This window comes from Melanotaenia boesemani, chromosome 21, assembly GCF_017639745.1.
Source record: "Melanotaenia boesemani isolate fMelBoe1 chromosome 21, fMelBoe1.pri, whole genome shotgun sequence".
In the NCBI taxonomy this organism is placed as follows: Eukaryota; Metazoa; Chordata; class Actinopteri; order Atheriniformes; family Melanotaeniidae; genus Melanotaenia; species Melanotaenia boesemani.
In genome coordinates, this window is record NC_055702.1 from 22,780,875 (window position 1) to 22,797,653 (window position 16,779).

General features: G+C 38.5%; 1 protein-coding gene across 2 annotated transcripts in view; it reads left to right on the forward strand.

Moving 5' to 3' along the window:
- The window catches only part of LOC121632520 (zinc transporter ZIP11-like), a 210,756-nt gene that overhangs the window by 112,424 nt on the left and 81,553 nt on the right, over nucleotides 1–16,779 (forward strand). The window contains exon 5 of one of the 2 annotated variants that reach the window (XM_041974098.1): nucleotides 1,131–1,251. In XM_041974098.1, coding sequence (XP_041830032.1) covers nucleotides 1,131–1,251 — 121 coding nt within the window. Of the gene's footprint in view, nucleotides 1–1,130; nucleotides 1,273–16,779 lie in introns of both variants that reach the window. The other variant, XM_041974097.1, reaches the window with a different exon arrangement.

The window sequence follows — 16,779 nt, forward strand, 5'->3', positions numbered from 1 at the left end:
ATGATCTTGGAAATCTCTGTGGCTCCTCAGATATATATTTCTGACCAGAGTCAGTCAGTACCATGTACACCAGCACCAACATTTTAAATAAATTGAAGCACAGGAAACCAGTGTAGAGATGTGAGAACCGGAGTGATAAACATTCCCTTTTACTGGTCTGTGTGAGGACATTTGCAGCAGCGTTAGTCACTGTTGTCTTAGTGATTGTGTTTGTTTTTAACAAGACCTGTAAAAACTCCAAGCTTACTGAAAACAACCCATGAGCAAATTTTTCTAAAACATGCTCAGTCTGCGTGCTCTAGATTTATTCTTTAGGCAGTAAAAGGCGGATTTGGTCGTTGCTTTAGTTTGAATGTTGAAAATTTCCAAAATGACACCAAGATTTCTGACTGAATCTGTTAACTGAAGCTGAGCAGTAATCTCAGATGCTCATATTTGGTTCCAAGGACAATTATTTTTAGATGTATCTTTTAGCTGAGTAAAATTCTGGCACAATCAAGTATTGATTTGTACTTTGGTACTATATATCTGCAAAACAGAGGGTAATGACTAAGTGGAAGGGCCAAGGGAGGGAGCTGGGATTGGACCAAAGTCTGTTTTTCTTTGCACCACTGATTTGTAAACTTGACATTTTGAGTTAGTTCAGCTGAAACTATTTGCTCACCTAACTTAGATAGAAGTGTTAAAATGATAAATCTGAGGTTTTTTACAGTGGTACTGAATCTGCAGAAAACCACAGGAAAACCACAAGCCTGTTTCTTTTCTGAGTCTTCCTGAGTGAATATTTTCTAGCTTATTTTGGGCATTTAATGAAATGATTCATTATTTATTAGATATTTTTGAAGTACAGTTATCGAGTGAATGTCAGTAGGAGATCAGATGAACCAGCTAAACTACATGCAGTTCACCTCTATCACATTATTTTCTTTTAGCTCACTGTTATGTACATCTTGTTTGTAAAGATACATAAATCAGTCATGTTCACCTGAAGCAGCAGATTTCACCATCTGGATCCATCCTCAATCAGCTGCTTGGTTAATTCTGTAAATATGCTGGAATGATTCAATCTGCTGTGTGTAAAATTGATTTGAAGCTGCATCAGTGTCTCTGTCTTTCTCTATCATCGTCAGGGCGTCGGCACCGACCCCCACACCGCCTTGGCTCTGCCCCCTGACTCCAAGCTGGCCAAAGAGAAGGAAAAGGACGCCTCCTTCCTGTTTGCAGACTCTGATGAGATGACCATCAGGATAGGTAGAGCTGGACCTCTCTCAGGCAAGCCCTTCCCCCCTTCATATACCCACATCAGCTGCTTTGTGCTTGATTTCAGGCAAAAGAAAAGAAAAGTGTGTCCATGTGAGAACAAACTGAAGCGTTTACATTCACAGCTATATGTGGAACTTCTCTGATGGCTATTTTTCGCCTGTCTGTATCTCTGTCCTGATTCTTCTCTTTACAATTTCCAATCTACAAACCTCACTGGGTATTTTCTTTACTTTGAATGGCATTTGATTGTGGACCATCTCTTGGGAAATTATCTGGGTTTGTAACTCTAATCACACGACAAACAGTTGTGTCACACAAAGCCCAAGTAAGTCATGCACATAATGCACAGCTCTAAAATGCTTTCTCTAGTCTGAACAGTTTTATTTTGGCTGTTTTTCTGGTAAAGTTGCAAAGGTAATTAACAAACCTTCCCAACAAATTAAAGTAAAAGTCTGGCGTTAGAGCTGTTTTTTTTTTTTTTTTAATTCATACCAATCACAGGTAGCAGGGTCATGGGACAAGTTGCAAGTCTTCAGTGTTTACTAAACCTTTCTGTTTTCATAAATGGTTTATGAAGAAGTCAACGTCTCAGATTTATTAGTCAAGACTGTTGTTCATGAATAGTGATGGCCAGGTGGAAGGAGAAGGAAAACAAGGCATCTTTTATCCTAATTATACTCAAAGGAATTGTTGCTACGTTTCACTGACTTTTAATGAGGTAATGCAAAGGTGCACAGAGTAGGGCAAAAGCTCAGCACACCTCCTGTCATTTATTATAAATTACTTTCTGAGCGGCTTCAGAAATTAGGCTTCGAAATAAGCTCTCAGTCAGACCGTGTGGTGTGAAGCAGACTGAGACCCCTGAGAAGGGAGGCATGTTTTAATCAGCCTTCTTTTTTTCAAAAAAATCAAAGTGCAAAGATCTGACTGAAAAGTCTGTGGGAAATTGAAAAATGCCTCTTATACAAGATTTAAATTGCCTTTAGACAAGTTTGCATAGTTAAATCAAAGATGTAATCTCTCAATTTCTGAAGACAACAATTATCAACACAAAAACAAAATATAGCAAATTGGCTGGAGAAGCTAAGAAACCAACAGCAAACGTAAAAAAGTGAGGATGAGGACTTAATTCTTTCTCATTACCTGAAGTAGCAAGTTCAGTCTGTATTCATAAGTTACAAAGGTGGCAAACACAATTCTTTCTTTGCCAATATTAACATTTTTATCACAATAAAGTTTTGATTGATTCAATTCTGGATTCAGCAATCAATATAAGACTATCAACTGCTGATTGAAATCAATAATACATAAACTTCTGACCTTAAAATCTGTGCTTCTGATCCATTTTGATGGCACATTACACTCATTATGCACATTTGTGGAGCCGTCATTGCCCTGCAATGTCCCGAGGCTTTAAAACCAGAACCATTTTACAACTTTATTTTCCAGCTCAGGGTATCACATGACAGCAGCATTTTGTTTTACGGCTCACAATCACACGCTAGCAACTGGATATCAACACGATAGCCATTTTGAAGGCAGACCATGGCTGATTCAGCAAAGAAACACAAGAGGACTTTATCAGAGGAAACAAGGAAAAGAAAGAGAGGGTGACGGAGCAAGAGATAAGAGTAAACATCCGACTGACTTTTACTGGTTGGGGAGAGCTCAGAGAAGAGACAGGATACGAAACAGATGCTGAATTAGCCGTCATTATGGGGCGCCAATAGGAGAAAATCTGTCACTTTTACACAATCACTTCGATTTATGTAAAATAAAAAAAGCAATATGAATGTTGTTTGAAATATTTATTCCTGAGCTCAGCCAGACATATAAGTGAACAAAAATAGACTGTTCATTATGTATTTTGCGCTGTAAATTTTTCTGTATAATGTAAAAAAATAATAAAATACAACTGATGCCAACTTGTATACATTAAGGTGGGACATTGTGTAAACATTACTTTTATTTAAATTGTCAAATAAAGTATTTTTAGAACTTAGTTAATTGGTAATATGGTCTGAATATTGGCCCTAAGTAGCACTGTAACATTAGACAAGGCAGTAACTTTGACAGCATTACATCAAATCCTGAATGCTATTTTTTGCCAAAGTTTCTCATGAGCACTACTTCCTAAATTTAGATTAGTTTATTATTTTTTTTCTGGGGAGATCCAGAGGTGCCCTGCCCCTGCTGAAACCTGACTAGTCCCTAAAATACCTCTGCTTGATTATTGGTGGCTTCTTCTATGTGTTTATTTTTATTTTTGTTATTAAACTGACTAGTAAAATTGACAAACCAGGTCAGTTTAAGCCCTTATTATAACCATAGTGAGGCTTCATTTGTATGTAACACAATTAAAGAGGGAAAAATTCTGCTTAGATGTTTCCATAAGTGAAAAACTGGTATTTCTAATGAGAAATAAACTCAACACTTTAGACTTCAGGCTTCACATTTAAACTTGCATTCTTGAGTTCCCAGTCTTAAAACTAAAAGTCTCTATGTTAAAATTATTTTTTTACAGAGTGCTTGAATGTAGAAACATTTTGAAACTATGTTCAGACATTAATTAAATCTCAAACTGTCGACGACAGGATGGAGAAATATGAAGAGAACTGCAATGATTTTATCACTCAGGTTGTCACTGTCAGCTTTGGAGCGTCCATGTGAGAAAATATGATTCATAAATGTGTGTTTCTGTAAAAAATAAAAAAAAAAATAAAAAAAAAATCAAGATGCACCATTTTTGCAGAACCAAGTGCATCATCCAAACTGAAATTTACAGCGTGCACCCAGGTGTTGTGTTCCCATTGATTCCATTTGGAGCTGAACCCAAGACTAAGAGTTATTTAATGCAGAACTAAATATGATAAACACATTTTTCTGCAGTCCAAAGCCAGATGTTAGGCGTGTTACATGTTTTTAAACCGCTATAAAAAATTGCTTTAGCAGTGTCTGGTTGACCTTGCCATCTGATCAGAGCAGAACTTGGCAAACAGTGTCTAGCAACCTGTTTCCCTGTTCTTTTTAAAAATGCTTATTAATGCATTTTTATCTCAAGTAAACACAAAACCTTATGATTTAGGATATAATTTTTCTTAATAATTAATAAATGCAGTAAATGTTTGTTTGGGTGCCATCCAATGTACCCAAGAAAGGAAAGAATCAAATTTATTTGGATTCAAAGATGTTTGTTTAAAAAATGATGAAAAAAATGTAGCGTAAATAATTAAAAAAGACTATCATCTCAACTTCAAATAACAGTCTGCTTCTGGTATCAGCATGCACGAGTTACTCACCCGCCTCAGTAGATGTTGACTCAAGGATGCTTTTTCCCTTTGGGCATCTCTTCACCTTTGAACTTTAATTACTACTAAAAGTTTTCTCTTTTTTTATTAGTTGAAAACCGAATAGAAAATGGTGGAGTCTAAAGGAAAAACACAGAATATATCACACCTACGGGATACTCTCTGCATAACTAAACTTAACACCTCATCTAACTTGCATGCCAGCGAAACTAACAATCTGTCAATGAGCATCTCCTCTGAAGTATCCCATCCATAGTTAATTACCAATAAAGTTGAAGGAGAAAATGTCACTGTATTGAGTTTAGAAGACACATTCCAGGACAAATGAAAGCAATTCCAACACAGAGTTTTTTCCCCTTTTCTTTTGTCTTTAAGGTCATAGATTTGTATATTTATCTTTAACATCCTTTTAACTAATTTTGCAGAGTAGCAGAACTTTTTCATGACAGATGCGTTTACAGCAGAAGAAGCATTTATGGAATTTATGTCATTAGCTCCAGTCAGGTGTCCAGTAAAACACTTCACCTAAATGGAAACCAGCCATTATTAATCTCAATAATTAAACCTTCCTTTTCTGCTGACATGCAGAACTGTCTTTTAAGAAACAAAGCTTCTCACTAAATGAATCCACGCAGACAGAGAGTACCGTCTGGCAACCCAAACATAGCTAATTAATCCAAATAGCTGGAAGATTGAGTTATTTTTGTGACAGTGTTTGCACTTCTGAGTCATTTTCATCTGACTCACTCACCCTCTTCATCTCCATTAATGTCACAGTGACCTCCCATTAAAGCCAGGATTTCATAATGATGATAGCTTGGTTTTTTTTTTGTTTTGTTTTTTTTCTACCACTCTTAAATTGTGAGGGAGATTGGCTTCCCGCTGATGTAAGCCCTCTTTACAAGAGCAGCTGCCGACTGTTAGATTTTTACGTAGGCGTTTTGAAAAGTGTTAAATTGTCGTGGCATGTTCAGGAACTTGTCACAGCCAGGTGCTTCTTGGGAAAATAAACCAAAAAGAAGAAAAAGTCTTTTTGAAGCCGAAGAGCATGAAGAGTGCACACAGAAAGAAAAAAAATGGCAAACACAACGACTGTTTATGAACTTTTTTAAGCTAAAACTCATGTTTTTGAAGGCTATTATTCCAGTGCTGTTAAGCATGGCAGAGAATTCCAGCTTCACTCAGTGTTTACATTGATCATACATTTCCTGCAGCTTCACAGATTCATTGAATGTATATTTCAGACATGCTTCTGTAGATTACACATCAGTTGTAAAATCATTGCAGCCCCATAGCCTGCCTCAGGGCGTCCAAAGTCAGTCAACCCACACAGTAAACAAAAAGGGCCATAAGACGTTGGTTTAATTCCCATACTTCACTGGGAAGTCATGGCATATTGGACCGTGCTGTTCATAATGCAGCCTATCCAGTCTGCTTCATGCAGAAATTATTAAAGAAGGAGCTTGCATTTCCCAGTGCCTGGGTAGCAATTTATTAGGAAGTTTTATACATCAAAAAGACTCAGTGATTTTTCTCAGAAGGGCTAAATTATCACAGTGCTGCTCAAAACATCGTTCTCCAGTGGCTCCATCAGAACAGCTGGGGGTTAACCGATCATAGTTAATTCAAATATGGCCTTGTTATAAAGAAACTATATTCTCCTTTTAATCTTTGATCAGAATATCATGAGGCTGAGTTGTAAAATTAGGCAAAAAAATCATCAAATGAACAGCAGCACACAGCAAATTCCATATTGTTCAAACTTACCAAAGAAAAACTAAGTCAAGATGCAAAACAGCGTGACTTCCATTGAAATTCAAAGGAAAAATAGCAGCCAATTGCTGCTAATCACTTATATTTGAATTCTTGGTCTTCTGCAAGTGCGAGCACCTCTACAAGAGCAGTTGTGTAAGAAAAAGAAAAAAAGACAATCAGCATTAATCTTAGAGAAGCAGCTGCTGCCGCGTGTCAATCTGAGAAAGGCTAGAAGGTCGTAGAAAACATTCAAGAGAGCTGCCAGTCTTCCTAGGAGTGGATGTTCCCGCAAGTTCAGCCTTAAGGTCAATGCTTAGAGAAACTATAGAAAACCCAAGAGCCACATCTCAGACTCTACAGGTTATGACAGTACAGTTAGAAAAAGACTGAAAAAACTGGCTTGCTTGGAAGGGTTTCAGTAGACAGCCTCTCTTCTCAGGAAAAAAAAAATGGCAGCAGCACAGATAAGAGTTAATTAGGTGAAAACTAACCAATACATTTCAGCAAGTATTAAAACATGGGGGTGGAAGGGCTGATCATTTTGGCTTGTTTTGCAGCCATAGGACCTGAACACCTTGCAGTGATTAAGTCAGCCATAAACTTGTTTTTAACATTCTCCAGGAACAATGGATGGAAATTAGACTTAGGCTAAAGTCTGTGTGTTTCTGTAATGTTCACTGTCTCTTCCAAAAACTTAAAATAACTATGGACTTCTCTGTACACCAAAGTATTCTGGAGTCAAATGAGATCATCTGTCCGACAGCTAAAGCTTTGCTGAAATTGTGTTATGCAACGGGACAATGATCCCAAACACAGCAGCAAAGCTATTTTTAGAACAGAATAACTGGGAAAGGAAGACCAACTTTATTGCAGTAGTTTAAAGTCAAGACCTGAACCTGATTAAATCAAGGCAACTTTATTTATAATGCACATTTAAACTGTTAACCAGCACGCTGCACAATTAAAAACACACATTCAGAGAAATAAAAACAGAACTGATTCACAGCAGGATAGTCCACTAGACTTGGTGTTCAGTTGGGAGGTGGAACATTCTTTTAGACCGAGTTTAAGTTCAGGCTGCACTTCTCAAACAAATCAGAGCTTTTAACTAACGCACTCCCCTTCTCGCCAGCGATGGTGCTGCATCAAGAATAACTGAAGAAGCAGACAAGAGACGCCACAAAGAAGAAAACTTGCTCGTCTATTGGTTGATGCAAGTCACCGTCTGTTTCCACCACATCGGAGTAAAACATAGAGCTGCATCAGACCCTGGCAGTCTTGGGTTGATCAGAACTTTCACAGAGTTCTTCCACATCTGACCGTGAGACATTTCACCCAGCCAAAGCTGTCTATCATCCCGCACATGTGTAGGCTTTGCTTGTGTCTACCCACAATGCCATTTGCTCTGTAGTCCGCTTCCTGTATTTAGTTCGCTTGAAGTGGACTGAGATTCGCAGTTATCATATTTCAAAATTCCCCAAACAAAGCCTTTTTCAAGCACACGAATTAGGATTTTAAATCGAAAAGCGCTGGTGTCAAAGCAACCCAAAATGCTGTGGTGACTTCTAAAGGCAGAATTCTCACATGTGATGCGTTAATGCTGGACAGTGGGTGGGCAAAACATTTAGAATTGTAGCACAGTCAGTGACGGGGTTTCATTCAAGCAATTTGATTGGTTGGTGCCAGCATTGCTGCTTAAAAAGTTTGAACTTTTCTCACCTTTTCACTGCAAGCAAATCATGAGAAAGAGAATAAGAGGTGAAATGGTTAGATAGGTTTTTCTTAATTTCTTTTAGGTTACTGGAGAGTCCTGCAGTATGTGCTTGCGCTTCAACTCAAGAACATCCAGGACTTCTTTCCAGACTGTAAAGAAATAATTAGAACACAGGTGCACTTATGCTACAAAAATAATTTGACACCTTCCAAAAAATCTGCTTTTAAAGTCTAGAGAGCATGAAAGTAAAGTTAGGTCAGATTACTGTGGTCAGGAATTAGCTGGACATATTCATGTTGTAAAATGGTGTTAAAGCAGATAACTATGACAACTGCAGGCCCTGTTTTAATAAAGCTTACATTCTGCTAAGGATATTTTAGGACCACTTTGTGTGGATAAATTAATGAATGTTCGAATTAGCTTGTCACATGGATAACTGAGCCAGTGAAGGTAATTTTGTGGTCCACTTACTTCTTTACTGTAGAAAATGAAAGACAAAAACAAGCTGCTGAATCATCCTGATCATTTTCAGGTGTATTTCAGGACATCAGCGGTCCAGTTTGATACCCTGCTGGCGATAATGGCGCCACTCATCAAACAGAAGACCACCAATTTCTGCAATCCATTTACTGTGTTTGAAATGGACTCTGTATGGTGCTAGGAAATGAGGTGCATTAGTTCAACAGATTATATTTTGGATAATGATATTTGATGTTTGTGGGTCTGAGCAAGAAAACTAAAAAAAGAAAGGGAAAAACAGAAAATTTAACCCTTTTCAAAACTTGAATGAAATTGAAAGTTTCAGTCTGGGTTTAAATGTGACTGACATAGTGATATTGGATGGAAAATACAAACTTGGAGTGTGTCTCAAACCGCGCACTTACATGAGTGCACTGGAAGGTAGTGCGTAGTGCGCACTAAGCACTACCTTCTGTAGTGCACACTATCGTGGGTAAGTCCTGATCCAAATTGAGCACTAACGTTTTGCACTTACCGGTAGTGACGTACCAGCTTAGCAGCGCCGCTCGGTTAATATACCTTTTTTTTTTCTTCCAAAATCCAAAATCACGTCAACATACGTGTTTGCATGTCATACTTTTATGCTAAAACAGTTTTTAAATAAGCAAAGATATCTTAACTGAATTAAAGTACGTTACATTATACATTTGTTTTCATTAGTGTTTACACTGATACCGTTCACGTCTGGCAACAGGAAACCGATTATACTAGAAATCATTTAAAATATGAAATGCAGTAATGAAGATGCTAAAACAGGGATGCAGAAAACATTTTATTTAAACTTTTAATTAAATCATTTCTCTCTTGCCACCTCCTCTTCTCCACAGCAGCGTCCTAGCCCGCAGGTGGTAAATGCCTCAGTGCCACTGCTGGCTCGGTAGTTTGATGCCACAGTGACCTACGGTGAACACAGAATGGCAGGTTATATAAAAGCAAACATTATTATGTACTTTATGGGTACTTTGTACATCACTTTAGATAAGAGTCTGCAATCAGCTACGGCTTCGTCAGCGGTACCATGGAAACGGGCCGGTTCTCTAAACCAGCGGTGTTTCCTAATCAGTTTTCAGATCAGGGACCATTTCGTTTACGCCAGAGACCCCGCAGTGCTTAATTTGGAGGTTCAGCAATCATGAATAAACATACGGAACCTATAGCATTAATCATTTTTAACACTTATAGCCCATCTAGATCCGCGAAATCGGCTATAAAACTGCTAACATTTACGTTGCTAACTCTACTGCAGCCTCCAACAAATGATCAGATCCATAACTGTCATCAGGGATAGAAGAGATAAGAAGCATGCTGCAGTTTATATTAGAATTATGATCAAATATCTTCATACTTACAACAGTTGAAAATACCCTCCGCCTGCATCGGTACCGCTGAGTGGGTGGCTGCCAGCTCTGAAAAACTGGTTGAAAGTCCCTCCCCTTCCGCTACGTCAGCAAGATGGCGTCCGTTTAGTGCGTGTAGTGTCCATCGTTTCGCACTAGATTTTTGGCCGAGTTTAGGGTAGCATCCGGGTACTTTCAGTGCACTGAGTTTTTACTGAAATTTCTGTGTCAGCGCACTAAGCACTTAAGTGTAGTGTTCGAAGTATAGAAGTGCGCGGTTTGGGACACACCCTTGGTCTGCAAAGACTTGTCATGTGTGGACTCCCAACACCATGCGGACTGCTTAGATACACCCAAAGCTTGACAGGTCGGCTGTGCGTGGTAATAAGCTCTAACTGGACAATTACTGTCTCGGTAAGAGGTTTGCCAATTTGTCAGTTTGCACCTCACCTTACAATATGTCAATGTCAGATCTAACCCGAATCCTCTGTGATGCAGACATATGTCCATGCAACGAAAACCGGCTCGTGTCAAAACCCTACTTCAGTCATGTCCTATCAGCCCCTCTTCCTGTGTGGCAACAACGACAACAGAACAAAAGCTGATTGTAGCCTCAGGGTTTAATGTTGAGAAAGGCTCAAATATGAAGGCCGAGTTCCTAATCTCTCAATCTGCAGGGCGGAAGGAGAAGAGATGGGAAAATGACACCATGCTGAGCTCGCCACTCTTCTAAGTACTGTAATAGTTCTGAATGGGACTTCCATTAGGTTTGAGGGTCAGTTCAAGTCCCTGGACTTAAAATGATAAATGCTCTATAGCCTGTTTAAACCAAGTGGCACACAGACATGATCATGGGTTTTCATATGGTAGTAATGGGTTAATGTTTGTGGTATTTACTGTCATCTGTGGTTGCACTCAAACGAGGTCATGAGAGGAAGATGAGGAGGTTGTTAATGGGGTTGGGATGTTAATACAATAGATGATCAGCTGTGCTATCCTTCACAGTTAGACCAGTGGTTCCTAACCTTTATTTCTGGAAGGTCTGCCGCTAACCATTACCAGGCCCATCTGGATAAACACACAAACTTTGAAGAAAATATCTTAAAAACGTGATCTGGACCCATTTTCAGAAGAACTAGTGATAGTATAAATGACCTGAAATCATAAAATAGCCCCCAACCCGTGTGTCAACCAATCTAAGGCCAAAGGCATTTCCTTTAATCCTCCACAACCTGTGTATATTTCTGAAAATATGTTCGTGAACGCTGAATAATTTCAACAAGACTGAAGTAATCTTTCTAGCCAATGAATTCTGCATTATCTAGGCTGGGAGAGGTCCAACACTCGTAATTTCTTCAACATCAGTTGTTTTAGTTTCCTTACCGAATCATGTTCATACGCCAAGGCGTAAATCTGTGCAGAAATATGCGACTGTTTTATCTGCAGTGGAAAGTGCCATAATTCTCTGGGTTTTTCCCAACTCTGTACATCAATTTGCAAATAAAGAGTGTTTTTGCACACTGTGTTGTTTCATTCATTTCACGGCTTGGCCAAGAATCTCTGCAACAGACAATGCAAATTATATATTTCCCATATTTTCCATGTAGTTCCTTGTGTATAAGAGTGTTGATTCTACATCATAAACATTCACAAACCCTCATGAATTTCCTCTTTGTCTTTCTGCATCCTTCAGTGATTTTTAATTACTTGGAAAATCTTTCCTCCTGTTAACTATTCAGTACAACTGGTGGCTGGTCTCTCTCTTCAATCTGATAAAGTTTGATTAAAACTGTGGCCATTTCATTTAGTTCCTGGCTGCATCTTGATTGAAATCTGCTTAAATACCTCTTGTTTCAAAGAATCTTCAATGAAGCAGCAGTCTGTCTTTAAAGCCATCACAGAAGCTAAACCTAAAGCTCCATCTGGTCCTTTAGATGTGTGGTATATGAATGTGGATGGTTTACATTGCCTTTACTATTCCTTTTTGACTCTGATCTCGTAAACTGGATGATCACTCATTTGAAGCATAATTGAATTGCTCTTTTGCTGCTAAAACAGGCGTGTTGAAATGCGCCAAGAGCTACAAAAGAAGCCCCTCTGCTGTAGAGAACACAAACACTAAGAAAATGATTTAAATTTCTTTGTCAAAAAGAAGTACAGTGTTCATTCCTGGAATGCAGCAGAAATGGGTAAATTTCATTTGCATGTCTTTGGATGGTGGGAGGAAGCCGGAGTACCTGGAGAGAACCCACACATACACGGAGAGAACATACAAACTCCATACGGAGAGGCCACTGTTTGAACCACCCCCCCACCCAGCCAAGGCTCAAACCAGATACCTTCTTGCTTTGAGGCCACAGTGCTAACAACTACACCATCATGCAGCCTTATATTGCCAACAGAAAGCCTAAAACATTCAATTCTTTATTAAACTCCAATGTAAACGGGTTAGAAACAATGTTATTATGTTAGTTAATAAATTTAATAACATTTGGACTTCTAAAATAGAAAGGGCCCTTTCTACTGCTACGGTCATCGTCTGTGGAGCAGCCTGTCACAAACCTCAGGGCTAAAGAGACTGTTTTTAAAAAGAGGCTCTCCTTTTCAATTTAGGATTTAACTGACTTCTGTTTTAATTTTTTATGTTGTTTTATTCTTTTTACTTTTATAGCAGATTATTTTATGAAAGCCTTTATGTGTATATTTGTATTTATTTAACCCCAGTGTTTTTTTCATGGGGATCCTTTGCGTTGGGAGCTTTGCCTACTCGGTATGGGGGTTGTTGCCATGGTGATCGCCCTTGACCAGATGGCTAAGGGTCCTGTACTGCAGCCCTATGGCTGTGTTGTGGACTCTGGCCTGCCCTGATCTGGGTGGTTGCAGTGGCGGCCTCTGTGGGCATTGGTGGGCTGGCTCCTGGATCCCCAAGACATCGTTTCCTCACAGCAGCTTCAAGCCAGATAGATAAGCATGGAAAATAAAATAAGTCAGTGAGACGGAACAGAATAATAAAATAAAAAGAAAAAAGGAAGTAAAGTTTAAAAATAATAAAATTAAGAAGATTTTAGAAGCTAAATTAAAATTAACTAAAATTTGTTAAAAAGAAAAAAAAAGACATCCATCATGCATATTCATGAATACCCAGTCATTCATCAATTTATCTGAAATACATGACACAGAGAATAACAGGCAGATTCCAGAAGCAGGTAGAACAAACAAGCAAAAGACCTCCAGAGATGCAGCAAGCAGAAATTTAATCTAGTAAAAGGTGGAGATAAAATTGCAAACTGGTGATATAAATATTCAGAGGACTAATGAAGGAGGTACACAGAGATATATATCGAGGCGAGAAAGATCAGGTGATTAACTGGCTTGGCAGGTAGGAGGGGCTCAGTCTCAGATGCCAGATGAGTTAATGCATGAAAACAAAGAAAACAACCCTAACAGAATGAAAGCAGTGAATATATTAACGATGCATGTAATAAAATGTTTACGCTGTTTGGGAATACAACAGTCCATCTGAAAGGACTAGCTAGACCTCAGCCATGAGTAGATGAATCGAGTGAAAGTTCTGGTGCAACTTTTAGGCTCTACACCAGGTCTTTGCTCTTGAGGAAATTGCTTTCTGATGTCGTAACTGTTATTTTTAGATGGAATGCTGAAATATGTTTGACGTAATAGCATACAAGTGGTCAGTTATAAGATCTGGCTTCAACATGGATAAAAAACCAGCCAATGCCCAAAGAAGACCTTCAGAAGTCCTTGAGAACTAGTGCACTCACACCTGCTCTGTTTGGTCTGCTTTACATGAACCCTGTTCCACTTCCACTGACTGTACAGTGTGTTTGGATTAGTTTGAACACTCATTCACACTCTGGTGTGGACCAAAGAAGCTAAATCTGGTCTCAGTTTACTTGCAAGTGATTGTCTTGCATTGTGAGAAAGCAAATGAACCATCCAGTGAATGACATAGAGGGCGTGTCGTAGCCAACATGTCGGATATCTCGCTGCCTCTCCTGCTGCTCATACTGGATAGATTCTGGTGAAAACCATATCAGGTTTGAACACTAAAGTAAAAACAAAAACCTTACATCTGCATAAATTAATTCTTGCTGCATTATTTATAAGCAGAGAACAAGCTGTTTTCAGTCTTGGCCAATCAGCGAACCAGATTTTCTTCATTATTCTTCTTGGTCAGTGGTCATTTTGGGGAATATCGCCTCTTACAAGCAGTTGTTTTAACTACGTGATGTTGAGGAGTTTTGTTTTGCTTGAGTGAGGTGCAGTGTGAAAGTAAACCAAACCAAAGGAAAGTGCATTTTTCAGAATTCCAGTTGAACTGAGTTCCACGGGCTATCCTGGTATCAGGGCACCCTTGTTAGACCACTTTAAAACTGCAAAATTTCTGGCTCCTCGGAAGCAAGATATGACTTTAAACTTGCTTCCCAGTGTTGTAAATCACAGAATATTAAATGGACCATTATTGCAGGATTTGCAAGATAGAGAACAATTATAGTAAATTTCTACGCAGCTCCCTCATTAGTTAATGAAATTATCTTTTGCTCTGCCAGCTTTAGTAGGTATTTATCTCACTGTGGAAGCAATGAAACATGTTTAATAGATCAGTCCCTTTTTTTTCTTGCCTCTTTTCATGTATTTAAAGGGGCAAAAAGCCCCTTGTAAGCATGTACCCACTCAAGGATGCATTTATTCTCACATACACATTCAAACACACAAAACTGTTCCAGTTCCTTCTCATAGTTAATGTATGGCACCCTAAATAATTCAGAGGGCATTAGGAGGAATCAAACTGGCCCTGATAGAGTTCTGTTTGTTTGGCCGGTCTAAATGTGCCATGAAATGACAGATGGGATTTGATCTGGATTGACCGCATTGTACCAAGCAGCAGTTATTATGCAAAATATCCACCTTTGTAATATCTCAGTGTACCATCCAGTTAACCTTTCTGTATTAAAAAACAAATCATATACCAACACAACCTCACGTATGCACGGATCAACAGAAGTACATACATATTGTATGTTTTTTATGTATTATAGGTACATATTTGTCAGACAGTTAAGACCTCTGATTATTTGCATGACTTTTTTGTTGTGCTTGTAAATTGCAAGAAAACTTTCAGTTGTAACATGTTAAAATTTTACCCAAATTAATATTTTTTAAATGTTAATATACTCCATATTGATGCTCTATTGCTGACTGGCAAGAAGGTTGCCTTATTGGTGACTTTGTTGTGAATTAATAAGCCACTGATCCAGCGCACACCCTCAGCTGTTATAGATGAGTGATAAACTACACGAGCGGTCATATAATGTTATAAATTGGTGTTAAGTAGTTAACTCTTATGAGCAGCGAGTCCCTTTGGATTGTGTATATTCTTGGCCAACCATGAACTTTCAATTTGAATGCTTGGTTTCTACAGCTACAGGTGTAAAAGAGAAAACATTATATTACATAAACTCATGATTCATTTTCTTCATGCACATGCAAAATGAGTAAGGCAGTAATGCATTCAGTATGGATTTATAATTATTATCAGTTAAGTTCAGCATAGCTTTGGTCAACACAACGTTCAAAGCGAAAACTTCTGGGTCACATACCTTTTCTTAGATACAAAAATTGTATCTAAGCCCAAAAAATAGCTTAAAATTGGAAAGCAAGTCATGTGAATTAAGTTTTAGATTTTGGTTTAGGAAAAGAAAATAGTTCCAAACAAGTGGTTTTTCCCATTGTTTCATGTTTAGTTTCAGGGATAAAACCAAACTGTCTGAATTTACATGGACTGTTGCAACAATGATCTCGTTTACTTGACCATCAACATCTGATGATGGGAGAAGTCAGATGATTGTGAATTTGACACCTCTGCATGCACATGATATTTGGAGCATTTTCCAGTCCGTTATCGGATTTCTTTTTGGAGTACATACAGTATGTACGTAGTGACATAACACTCAACTTCCTGATGGTTTCAAAACATCCCATTTTTGTTAAATGTGGCAGCACCCACTGCTTCTCCTCCTGGGCTCACAAAGATCGTTCTTTGTTCTCACACTTGTGTTTGCTTCCCACAGAGATGAAAGAAAATGGCAAAAAAAAAGGAGAAACAATACGTAAGAAGGCCATACGAAGTAACACTAGAGTGTCAAAGCCAAACCTATAAAACTTCAAGAACGCGTCTGACTCAGTGCTTCACATGTGAATATTTAGCACTAAACAAGGCTAACGTCATCAACACAATACAGAAACTGAAAACTAAAAGTCAAGTTCAGGGACAACTCACAAATAAATAAGCGGCTAATGCCTCCAGGCGATGTACTGTCCTCACCACTTTCTACATTATCAAAAAAAGAGAAATGGCCATAAGTTTATATATAGTGTAGCAGACATACAAGGCAGCAAGTATAAATTACGACACTGTGGCAGGCTTGATGAGGATGCAGGAAATCTGCAACAACCATCCACCATCAGTGGGGCTGATGGGTGCTGAGAAGAAAGCACAACGTTAAGGATAGGATTCAAACCATAAACAAATACTCCAAACATACACACACAGAGAGATGCATGCATATTTTTGCAGGCCCTCAGGCACAAGATGCTGTCAACGGCATGACCTACCTTTTTCTAATGAGGAGGAGGGGATGCCATAGTCGTGATCAGAGGAATGTCTTGATTTACATTAGCATGCAGATCATAAATCTGTTTATGAGATTCTTTGGAAATATCTTGACAAGATGCAAACAAAATGTCCCAGAAGGATTTATTTTAAACTCTAGAAAGACATAGAGGAATAATCACTGCTAAATTTATACAAGTTAGGCAAAGAAGTCATCTCGGATTGGATTGACTTTTTTAAGTCCTTAAA